Source organism: Xenopus laevis, chromosome 4S (assembly GCF_017654675.1).
Source record: "Xenopus laevis strain J_2021 chromosome 4S, Xenopus_laevis_v10.1, whole genome shotgun sequence".
In the NCBI taxonomy this organism is placed as follows: Eukaryota; Metazoa; Chordata; class Amphibia; order Anura; family Pipidae; genus Xenopus; species Xenopus laevis.
This window is the reverse complement of record NC_054378.1, coordinates 63,872,403-63,884,887: the sequence shown is the minus strand read 5'-3', so window position 1 is coordinate 63,884,887 and position 12,485 is coordinate 63,872,403. Positions and strand designations below refer to the sequence as shown.

Genomic DNA, 12,485 nt, shown 5'->3' with positions numbered 1-12,485 from the left:
GCCTTCAGACTGAAACCAATGTTCAACACACAGTGAATACAGGTAATGCTATTATGCAGAGAACCAAGTCTTTTTATACTATGACCTGAGATAAATAAGTTAGGGACCGCCATATGGGGTTTACCTTGACGTGGTATGGTGGCTTTTCAACTTTATGATCATAACTTTGTAACTAAAAACCCCTGTTTTGTAAACACATGCACTTGCATTTATACTTAATTGCTTATGAGACAGGGGCCCAGGGTAGTGCATTGTAAGTAGCACTTCCCTTATACTTAAACATACCTTGATTTAGCCTTAAGAGTGCTTCCACAACCCCCAAATTTTGTATAACAACCTGAGATATGTCTTTAAAAGAATCTTCCCCAATAGCAGAGTCAGTAGAGCGCATGTCTCCCAATATGGGTGGCCCACAATGTCATGGATTTGATTTCCACCTTTGCTGAAAACTCAGTGCCAAGGCAGCACTGTTTGGTTGTGCTTTAACTAACTCTGGAGAGTGATGGAAAGACAAGTGCTGGAAGTCCATCATCACCTTCTATTTGGCTGTACCTTTTTTGTAAAGGGGCTGGCCTTCAAAGCTACCCAGGAACCTTCTTCAGGCCAGGGGTTCCCTATCTAAAATTTTGCCTATACTTTTGCACCAACTTGGGCCTTTTCCCCCACCCTTTTTGGGGTTTGCCTAGCATCAGCCTGAAGTTGACCTTGGCAAATTGCTTAATGAGAACAGTGTTTTGTACAAAACTTTAAGTAAAAGCAAAGGATTGGTGAAGCTGATTATGTGTTAATGTAGCCTGAGGAAAATGAAGCTTTGGTGATTTGCCAAATCCTATGTATCTGTCACTCATTAATGTAGCCTGATGAAGATGCCACCTATGCATTTGTATTCAACAGGCAGGTAGCAAAAAGGCCTGGAACTAGGGCAACCGATGGGCCACACGGCCCAGTCCTGCTGGGAGCAGTTCAGAATGCCCATAATAACTGATTGTCCCCTTGTGCCTCTGCATTGACTGGTGGTGCTGGAAGTCCATTTTCTGCCTAATAGAGTCAATGCCAACCTGAGGTACATACCAAAATGTGCCTTCACCAATAGGAGAATTGGTAGAGCGCATGTCCCCGATCTGGGTCGCCCACAAGGTAATTGGTTCGATTCCCACCTTTGCTGAAAACTCAGTGCCAAAGCAGCATTGGTTGATTGTGCTTTAACTAATTCCGCAGAGTGATGGAAAGACAAGTGCCGGAAATCCATCATCCGCCTTCCATTTGGCTCTAAATTTTTTGTATTATGCAGACTAATAGAGTCAATATCAACCTGAGGTACTGCCTCAAAGAGCCTTCCTCTATAGCAGAGTCAGTAGAGCGCATGCCCCAGATTTGGAGGGCCGACAAGGTCGTGGGTTCGATTCCCACCTCAGTGCCAAAGCAGCACTGGTTGATTGTGCTTTAACTAACTCTGGAAAGTGCCGGAAGTCCATCATCCGCCTTCCATTTGGTTTTAACTTTTTCTTATTATACAGACTAATAGAGTCAATACCAACCTGAGGTATACATCTAAAAGAACCTTCACCAATAGCAGAAACAGTAGACGATCTGGGAGGCACACAAGGTCATGGGTTTGATTCCCACCTCTGATTAAAACTCAGTACCTAAGCAGCACTGGTTGATTGTGCTTTAAATAACTCTGGAGAGTAATGGAAAGACTCGTGCCTGATATCCAACTTCCATTTGGCTGTACCTTTTACTTAATACACAGACTAATAGAGTTAATACCAACCAGAGGTACATCTCTAAAAGAGCCTTCCCAAATTGCAGAGTCAGTAGAGCGCATACCCCAGATCTGATTCCCACCTCTGCTGAAAACTCAGTGCCAAAGCAGCACTGGTTGATTGTGCTTTAACTAACTCTGAAGAGAGTTTGAAAGACAAGTACAGGAAGTCCATCATCCACCTTCCATTTGGTTGTACCTTTTTCTTATTACGCAGACTAATAGAGTCAATACCAACCTGAGGTACATATCCAAAAGAGCCTTCTCAAATAGAAGAGTCAGTAGAGTGCATACCACAGCTAGGGGAGGTCCACAAGGTCATGGGTTCAATTCCCCCCTTGGCTGTAAACTCAGTGCCAAAGCAGCACTGGTTGATTATTCTTTAACTAACTCTGGAGAGTAATGGAAAGATCGTGCCGGATGTCCATCATCCACCTTCCATTTGGCTGTACCTTTTTTGTAAAGGGGTTGTCCTTCAAAACTACACAGGTACCAACTTCAGGCCAGGGGTTCCCCATCTAAAATTTGTGAAGCTGATTACTTGTTAATGTAGTCAAAAATAAATGGAAAGCCAATACCTTGTCTGCTACAAACGGGTGAATCCCAAACTTTATTCAATGGTGCTCACAACACTTCAATGTTCAAACGTTTCGGGACCGCATGGCCCTTCCTCAGTGACAATTAGCATAAGAGATTGTACAACTTTTATAGGCAAAACTAGTGTGACCCCTAGTGGTGGTCATCTCAAATGTGCATATAAAAACATTAACCATTTAATAAACATATTGTTAAGAACATACATGTGTACATCATATTATATAATGCAAAATATGTGCTATTATTTTATCTTTGCCAATAAAGAATTCAAGTAAATAACTATCTTGATCTGACAACGCATATAAAGTGCTTCATATATTAGTAAAGTGTTTCATGTTCCACCTGTAATAAATACAATAAAATCCAATCAATACAAAATATTTAAAAATAGTTACTCACTGACTGAGTAGTAACCTCTCCAAATTAGAACAAGATGCTCTTATGGAATTAAGTAAAGATGAGAATATTGTCATAAAAAGAGCAGATAAAGGAGGGGCTACGGTGATAATGGATAAAACGTCATACATACAAGAGGCAACTAAACAGTTAAGCAATGGTGAACATTACCAATTGTTAATAGATGATCCCACAGCCAGATATAAAAGAGAGATAGATATGATTTTGAATGATGCAGAAGTCGAGGGAATATTAACCCCTGAAATAAAGAAGGCATTAATGGTTATACATCCCAGGGTCCCTATTTTTTATTTGTTGCCTAAAATACATAAAGATCCCTCTAATCCCCCCGGGAGACCAATAGTATCCGGTAATGATTCATTACTACAACCTTTGGCGATATTCATAGATAGTTACTTGAATCCCATAGTGCAGGACCTTCCAACATGCCTCCGTGATACAACTGATTTTTTGAATAAAATTCCACATATTTCTCTTACTGAACAGGAAGAGGCTTATCTATGCACTATGGATGTGTCAAGTTTATACACCTGTATTCCGCATGATGAGGGGATAGAGGCAGTTGATCAACATCTACACAGGAAATACACAAAAGATACATATCTACTCTCATTTATTTGTTCCCTCCTCCAGATTGTGCTTACCAGAAACTATTTTCGATTTGGAACCCAATTCTATTTACAAAAACAGGGTACCAGTATGGGTGCTAATATGGCACCTAATTATGCTAATATTTTCATGTATGATCTTGAAGAAAAAATAATTTTGCAAAATACATTATTCTCACAGTATATTTTCTGGTATTGTCGTTATGTGGACGATATATTCTTTGTATGGAAGGGGCCAAAGGAGAAATTGTTGCAGTTCGCAGATTATGTAAACAGGACCCACAATACTATTAAATTTGTGCTCCATTTTGATAAAAGACAAATAGAATTTCTGGACGTACAAGTGAGGAGGGAAAAGGTAAATTTAACTACCAAACTTTATAGAAAAAGTGTGGATAAGAATAGCATGCTTCGGTATAATAGTTTTCATTCCCCGAATACGATTGCAGTTCTACCTAAAAGTCAATTGATAAGGTGTAAACGGATTACCTCTGCACATGGAGACTATGTAAAGAGCAAAACAAAAATGTTGAATATGTTCAAAGACAAAGGTTATCCTAAAACACTGTTACAGAAGGCAGAGAAAGAGGTAGATGAGTTACCACGAGAAACTTTATTGACCAATAAGAATAATGAAAAGACCATAGACAGAATACCTTTTGTCACCACTTTTGATATACACTCTAAACGAGTGCGGAAAGTGGTGAGAAAATATTGGCCGATATTAATGACAGATCCAAGTACATCTAAGGTATTTAAAGATTACCCATTATTTGCTTATAAAAGAGGGAAAAATGTTAACGACTTTTTGGTGCATACAGATTTGAAACCCCCCTCAACCGTTAAACAGAGATTTATGGGTAAGCCAGTAGTGGGTACTGTTCTGCCTTCATACACGTTCTCACAGTGTGCAATCCAACATTCAGCTTAACCATCCCTGTCTTCCAAATAAGCAGACCGTCTTGTAATCTAACTTGTTTATTGATAACAGGTTGTTTGACTGTAAGTGGTCAGTTGCAATTAGTAAACAGGAGCATCGACGTATGTGTGTCGATGTATGTTCATGTGGTAAAACTATAAAGATACAAATGGTTTGTATAAGTATATAGCGAAAACATATGAATAACATATACAGCAGCATTCATTCTAAATCAGCATGTCTGAACATATTACATAGCACTAAGCACATGTTGAAGATGGCTGACAACCTATAAGGCCGCATGACTGGCTATCTACTAGAGTAACAACTACTAAGTGCAGATTAGAACTATAAAAACATCACTAAAGAACAGACTATCCTGAGACTTGTAAAACTCTTACCAGATATGCTGGCTGTGGGGTAGTGGAGATTTAAGAAGCAGGAATGCTAGGAGAGCTTTGCAAATGTGCTGTAAACAGTATGGTGGCTCCCTTCTCCTTCCCAGAATGCACTAGCTACCCAGAATGCACTGTAGTTGCATAATTAAGAACTTTATTTATACAAATGTAAGAAACATAGGTTGCAGTGGATTTCTACTGCCGCTAGATGGCGCTGTTATGTAACTAGCTATACAGATTCTAGCTTGTTGAAGTAGTAATGATTCTTCAACCCTTGATGTGGGGCAGAACACTCCCCGTCTGGCGTCAACGGACGTCACTACTTGTCTTCTCAGGTGAAAACAACAACACGAGTGGCTGTTGGTCTGAGGAATAGTTTGCACTCGCCAAGCTTCCAGATTTTGACCTCGGCCTTACGTACATTCCCATCCTTGCTTGGAAACGTGTTGTTGATGAGGCCCAGTGGCCACTCGTTCCCATGTGATTGGTGGTCTTTCATGAGCACGACATCCCCAGGTCTGTTGTTCGGCTTGTTAGTTTGCCACTTAATTCTTGACTGCAAGGTAGAGACATACTCTTTTCTCCATTTGTCCCAGAAGACATTAGAGAGACTTTGCACCTGCCTCCATTGATGTCTATACAGGTCTTTTTCAGTAAATTCTCCAGATGGAGCACTCAGGGTGCTGGTCCTCGGTTTGAGTAACATGGCGTTCTTGCAGTGATGCCAACCTTTACAAGGTTTCTGACTCACAGGTAATGTAGATGTGTAGGACTTAGCTATATGAATCAAGATGGCTATCGCACGGACCAGAGACATCCAGGTGGAGAACCTGCTGAAACGATGGGATTCGAGTTGATGATCAGAAGTCACTGTGTTAAGAACAGATACTTCGGGTCGGATCTCCTCATCTGCGTCTGGGTCTATCAATTCAAATGTGTCACATCCGATGTTGCAAGCTGATGAACGGTACAGGAACGCAGGACCTGTGAACCATGTTGTGGCTTTCGGGTGGCAGGCTGCAACGGATCTGTTTGCGTGGTCTGCGGGATTATGTTGTGTAGGCACGTGGTGCCGCTGTTGAGGACTAGTGGATCTCCTGATCCTCAGCACTCGATTGGAGACGTAGACATAAAATGTTCTGAAATGTTCTTTCATCTCTGGTGTCTTCTGAAGTTTGTGCTTGAGGGAGATAAATCTGTTATAGACAAGTTCTTTGTTGTCAGGTAAGCGTTGTCTCTGGGATCTAAATGGTAAAGGCGCGACCCAGCTTTTTGACTTGTCTTTTGTCATTCCTTGATCCATGATCTCCAAGAACAGTCTGTCTTCTATGGACATTGTGACCTTGTTGTCTTCTCTTGACCTATGGAAAACTGTACACCCTAAGTGATCTCGTTCACCATCACAGGCGTGGTCTTCGCTGGAAGGATCCATGAAGGGACAAGGGACAGGATCTCTATATGGCATTTCTTTTATCAGGAAACTGTTCTGACATGGTTGGAATAAGGAAGGACGTCTACTTTCTAGTGTGTTGGTGAGCATGCTGTTGACAGAGATCGGCTTGTGTGCACCTCCTAGACAGACGTCTCCTACGATGACCCACCCTAGGTCAAGTCTCTGGGCGTATGGAGCGTTTTGGGAACCGTTAATCTGTCCTCTAGCCTTGTGAACACGTAGTATGTCTCTTCCTAGGAGTAAGGCTATTGGTGCTTCTGGATCCAGTTCTGGTATCTGGTGAGCTATACGCTTCAGGTGGGGGTGGTATGCTGCTACTTCTGGTGTAGGTATCTCAGAACGGTTGTCAGGAATTTGGTTGCACTCCAGTATGGTTGGCAGTGACAAGCAGGTCTGCCCGTCTATGGACTCTACCTTGTATCCCGCCGTCTCCACTGTACCTGCACATGTCCTTAAGGAGTAGGGAGAACCAGGTCCTATGATGTTGAAGGTGTCAAAAAAGGTGGATTTTGCTAAAGACCGGTTGCTTTGATCGTCTAGAATTGCGTATGCCTTGATCGCCTTATCTCTGTGACTGGCCGGGTAAACTCTGACAAGGCAGATTTTCGAGCAGGACTTTCCTCCTACCACTCCTTTACAGATCTCGGTACACTGAGAAGTGACTACTGTGTTGGTTTTGTCAGTGTCTATCTGCTTCTTTTCATGATCCTCTGTTTGGTGTACTGCCTGAGAGGGTGGCCCAGGGTGTAAAGCCGTATTGTGTTCTGTGCTACCACATTCTGAGCATGACACACTGACCTCACAGTTCCTGGCAAAGTGCGATGTTGTAGTGCAGCACCTGAAGCAGATGTTGTTGTCTTTGAGGAACTCTTTCCGGTCTTCTAAAGTCTTTTCTCTGAAGGCTCTGCATTTTAGTAAAGAATGTGGTTTCTTGTGCAGGGGGCATTCTTTGTTAAGATCTCTGTGTCCGTTCCCTTCTTGAGAAGACTTAGACGGCTTGTATGGAGAACCTGTGGAGGCAATGTTAGTTTTATGGACTGTCACTGGTATTTTATGAGGTCTGACAACAGGGGTAGTGGGGCATGACATTGTGAGATCAAAACTGGGATCATTTCTGATTCTTGCCTGTTCACTGACAAAGTTTACAAACACCTCGAAGGGGGGAAATGGTACATTATGAACCCGTTTATAAGTAGAACCATGTGTGACCCACTTCTCTTGTAGGTTATAAGGGAGTTTTTGAACAATAGGATTGACCCCTCTGGCGGTGTCTAGGAAAGCTAGCCCTGGTAGATCTCCTTCTTCTTGAGCAACCTGTACCTCTCTTAACAAGTCACTGAGCTCTCTGAGCTTCTGGTAACCCCTAACCACTATTCTGGGAAAGTTATCAATCCTTTTGAACAAAGCATTTTCAATGGCTTCTATGGACCCGTAACACTCATCAAGTCTTTCCCACACCATCTTTAGGCCTCTGTCAGGATAGTTTATGTTAATGTCTCTGATTCTTTTGGCGTGTTCAACGGACTCGCTTCCAAGCCACTTTACCAGGAGGTCTAACTCTTCCTGATGGGAAAGGTCTAAGTCTCTTATGGCGTTTTGGAAGGAGGCTCGCCATGACCTGTAGTTCTCGGCCTGATCAGTGAACTTTGTAAGTCCCTTGGTAACCAGCTCCCGTTTAGCAAAGAACTTAGCAAAGTCCATGATGGCCCAGTTAGCATTAGTACAACCCGGTGTGCTGTTATGCTGCACGTGTGGTGTATTACCATACCTTTTAAGAGCTTCTGGCTTAGAGCAGTCAGTATAATGCCGTTCTGATGCAAAAGGTGTCCCTTGAATTCGGGGCAAAGATTGTAGTCTCTGCTCCATAGGGCGGTAGTTGTCAGCATCGTATGGTCGCATACCGTCCTGCCTAAGGTACTGTGGTTCAAGGTAAGATCTTTGGCACTCTTTATAAGCTGGCTGATGTACTGGCTCATAGTTGCCCTCTGTCTTGGGATGTTGGTAGACGTATTCTGAGACACGCTGGGCTGGATCTTGTTCGTCTAGGTCTGGCCCAAGTACTCGGCTGTGTTTCTCAGACCCGGAAAACTCCAGGGCTTCCAGGTATTCTGCTTTGGCTATTGCGGCTGCCGCTTCTTTCTCTGCGGCTAGACTTTCTAGCGACGCTTGCAGATCTACTCGTTCCTTTTCTAATGATGCCCTCTCTTTCTTTAGTTGCATCTCTTGTGCAGCGAAGGAAGACTTTACTTTTGTAGCTTCAGCTTCTGCACGTGCGAGAGCAGCCATTTCTTTTATGGAGGATTTGCTAGAGCAGCTTGCTCGTGATCTGGTTTTGTATGATGATGCTCGGCTAACAGACATTTTGCCTGTTCTGCCGGCCGCTTAATGTCTCTTTGTGGACTCAGTCTATATAGGACCGGGCTTCAGCGTGGTCTGGATCGTGTGGAGCTGCACTCTCACTTCTTGTCACTGACCGTGTGGCAGACGCTGCAATCGTATACGCAGAACCGCGTGTGTGATGGCAGCTCCGTTTGGTCACGGTCACATCCACTATTGTTGCTGACCAGCATCTGTTTTACTGATCTGCCTTCATACACGTTCTCACAGTGTGCAATCCAACATTCAGCTTAACCATCCCTGTCTTCCAAATAAGCAGACCGTCTTGTAATCTAACTTGTTTATTGATAACAGGTTGTTTGACTGTAAGTGGTCAGTTGCAATTAGTAAACAGGAGCATCGACGTATGTGTGTCGATGTATGTTCATGTGGTAAAACTATAAAGATACAAATGGTTTGTATAAGTATATAGCGAAAACATATGAATAACATATACAGCAGCATTCATTCTAAATCAGCATGTCTGAACATATTACATAGCACTAAGCACATGTTGAAGATGGCTGACAACCTATAAGGCCGCATGACTGGCTATCTACTAGAGTAACAACTACTAAGTGCAGATTAGAACTATAAAAACATCACTAAAGAACAGACTATCCTGAGACTTGTAAAACTCTTACCAGATATGCTGGCTGTGGGGTAGTGGAGATTTAAGAAGCAGGAATGCTAGGAGAGCTTTGCAAATGTGCTGTAAACAGTATGGTGGCTCCCTTCTCCTTCCCAGAATGCACTAGCTACCCAGAATGCACTGTAGTTGCATAATTAAGAACTTTATTTATACAAATGTAAGAAACATAGGTTGCAGTGGATTTCTACTGCCGCTAGATGGCGCTGTTATGTAACTAGCTATACAGATTCTAGCTTGTTGAAGTAGTAATGATTCTTCAACCCTTGATGTGGGGCAGAACAGGTACCTTTCCATGTATGTCTTGCCAAAACTCTAACAGTATCATAAAAGGAGACACGGTGTTACATTCTACACAGGGCACAAAAATTAAATTGAAAGGTTACTATACTTGCATGTCAAAAAATTTTATTTACTATCTAAAATGCCCATGTGGGAATGGTTACGTAGGAAAAACCAACAGAATGGTAAGGGTGTGTATAAATGAACATCGCAGCTCAATACGTAACCTGCATACTAAGGCCACTTCTGTTAGCCAACATTGGGCGGAATGTAAACATAATGTAGCCTGTAAGGGAAGGATGGGTCCCATCCCCCCCAACCCCTCCCTGCCTCCCAGCAAGGAGGGAAAGCCACATGTTAGAGTAGTGTGTGTGTTGGAGGAGGGGCGTGTGCGTACGCTGCTGGGCAGGACTGAGCAGGGTTTAAAAGGCCTGGCGCAGCTGCACTCGGTCTCTTCTTCTTGTGTGCATCGCCCGGAGAACATCACCCCCCTGGACAACGAGCATTAAACCTGGCTGAGTATATCAACCCCTACTATCCCACCAACGAATCCCATTAACCCCTACTGCTATCCCACCAATGAATCCCATCCATTCAAACCCCTGCTATCCCACCAACGATCTCACTAACTCCCATTCCCTTCAAACCCCTACTCCATTCCCATCAAACCCCTATTATCCCACCAACGATCCCTATCCCCTGTACCCCAACTCCCTTTTGTTGGTTCAGGGAAAGTTTAGCACCAGGAAGGGCGGGCAATTATATCGTGTGCGATTGTGTATGTGTAGTTAGATTGTGGGTGAATTTTGGGGATTGTTAGTGTAAATGAGGATTGTTTCATTTAGTTGTTTTATGTTGTGTAATTGGTATATCTGCATTAGAGGTAGTTACTGTTTTTATTGTTGCGTGTCGTATTAAATATATTGTGTTATTTGTAACTTCTGTGTTGTGTTTGTTATTATGGTAAGTAGAGTAGTAATCGCACGCAGATAGTTAGTACAGTACAGTATATAGCGTACATAGTGAAAGGCCAATTAAGAGTAGTCCTTTAAGGAATAAATAGGCGGAGTTAAGTATCGAACATCTGCATAAACAGCGATAACAGATACACCCCCTTAACATTGGCGAGCCAGCGGCCCCTGCATATAGCGTTATTTTTGCGTTCGGTTTTGAGGCTAGGAATCGGTTATACTGTGATTATCAGGCGGTAGAGATGTTAGGGACGTAATCAGTCCTGAGAGTATCTATTCCCGTCCTAATTAGTTTGTGCAAAGGTCTAGACCGGAAGAATGACACTGACACAGACAGTTCAGTATACAAAATGCTTCTTCTGCTTTATTCTAAGACACAGAGAATTATATAGTCAAATAGGGAATTGAGTGGTAGCTCAGGATGTATGTGGTTTAGCTATTTAGCCAATAAGCATAGCATATGGCACAACATGTCCTTATTCGGAGTGTGTTTGTGCAGTCTTCTCTCAGGAAGCAGGTGCAGAGTGTCATGACCACAAGCCGTCATGACGTGTTCAGACTGACTCCTGGAGAGGTTGTAACTTGGTTTCATCTAGCAGTTTGTGATATATGGTTTTGCAAATAGCTGAACAAGGAAATAAATGAAAATGCACAGCATAACAGTAAAATAGACTTTTTACCTTAGAGATGATAAAGTAACACTGTTACCTGTCCTCCACAAAGACAAGGTTGAATGTCTGACCTGATAATTCGGACAGGTAACGCGAGTTACAGTATAGTACCAAACGTAAATCACGCTTAAGCAGAGAATCTATAATCTATCTGTTACTAAATTTTTTTTTATTTATTTTTGATTACCTTTCACGGTCACAACGCATTGCTGAAAAGAAAAATCACGTCACGAGAAGAGATCCATCGTTATCGGAGCAGGATAAAAGTCTAGTCTGGTAGGGAGAAAGGCGTTCCGGAAGTTAAAGGACCTTCTACAAGCAGCAAGGACAAAGGTTAGCACCGATTGAATGATGACATCTCAACCAAAAGTGAGTATGACTTTTTCCACACTTCAACACATGAGTAAACACAGCACTTTTAATCCCATAATACCCAACGCATACAAATCTACTGAGCTGCTATGGTCCGCTTTGTTGGACCAGGCATATGCTCATGATAAGAATTGTATCAGTAGGGGTGTCTTTAATAAAACTAACAAACGCCTCCAAATGTTAGCTAAATTGGTTTATACCTTTGAGGATATCATTTGGAAGCCAGAACACATGGAGACACTAGCTAGTACTAAAAAGGCACTGGAGGTTTCAAATGCACTAAACTTTCACTGCAATTGTTGTGTAGAAAATATAGCAAAAATACATGCGCTAAAGACGCAGGTGCAAGAGAAAGTCCAGTGTACAGTGGAGAGGGGCAGGGAGATTTGTGTGTTGGAGTCTAGGCTCTCGGACAAAGAGAGCCTCTACTCTGACATGGACAAAGAATTGCTCGGAATGTACACTGAAGTCAATCAGTTGAGGAACAATGCAGTATCTACGGATGCTGTGATTGTTCAGTTGCGACAGGATCTAGCTGCAAAAACACAAATCATTGCTGATTTGCAGCAGGTAATTGTCAATCTGTCACGGCCTGGTGCTAATAGCACGGTGCCCACGAAACAGGTTTGTGTTTCGGGAACGGCACAGGGGGAGACAGCGGCGATAGCGCCAAGGTCTCCCAATTATCAAAGATCCGAGCCAATAGACACTAGGGGACAGGTGGAACGGTCGCTACAGTTCACTCCGACACCCGGGGAGAACAGATGGAACGGCCACTTCCAGGAACAGGACAACAGTTGGGGACAGGAGAGTCAATGGCCATTTTCCACTTCCAATCTGCCAACTCGTCCGGATAGACAGGAAGAGGTATATCCTAACCATTCCAGTATGGAAAGGATAAATTTCCTGTTGCGGATCTGCAAGGAGATCCCAAAATATGATCCTAATGTGGATCCGTTTACTTCATGTGATCTTTTTGAGGGTCATTGTAACAAGTATTCAGTGGC

The 12,485-nt window shown here is 42.8% G+C and overlaps 1 protein-coding gene across 1 annotated transcript; it reads right to left on the bottom strand.

Moving 5' to 3' along the window:
- Nucleotides 1-4,349: 4,349 nt before the first annotated feature.
- Nucleotides 4,350-9,320, bottom strand: LOC121403691. The gene is made up of 3 exons (XM_041591496.1): nt 9,178-9,320; nt 4,708-8,931; nt 4,350-4,461 (listed from the first exon to the last, which is right to left on the bottom strand). Exon 2 carries the CDS (start codon nt 8,516-8,518, stop codon nt 5,036-5,038), a length of 3,483 nt encoding a protein of 1,160 aa, XP_041447430.1. The 5' UTR covers nt 8,519-8,931; nt 9,178-9,320; the 3' UTR covers nt 4,350-4,461; nt 4,708-5,035.
- Nucleotides 9,321-12,485: the final 3,165 nt, after the last annotated feature.

Excerpts from the sequence above, each read along its gene's own strand:
- LOC121403691 (XM_041591496.1), bottom strand. The coding sequence starts at position 8,518 with ATGTCTGTTAGCCGAGCATCATCATACAAAACCAGATCACGAGCAAGC.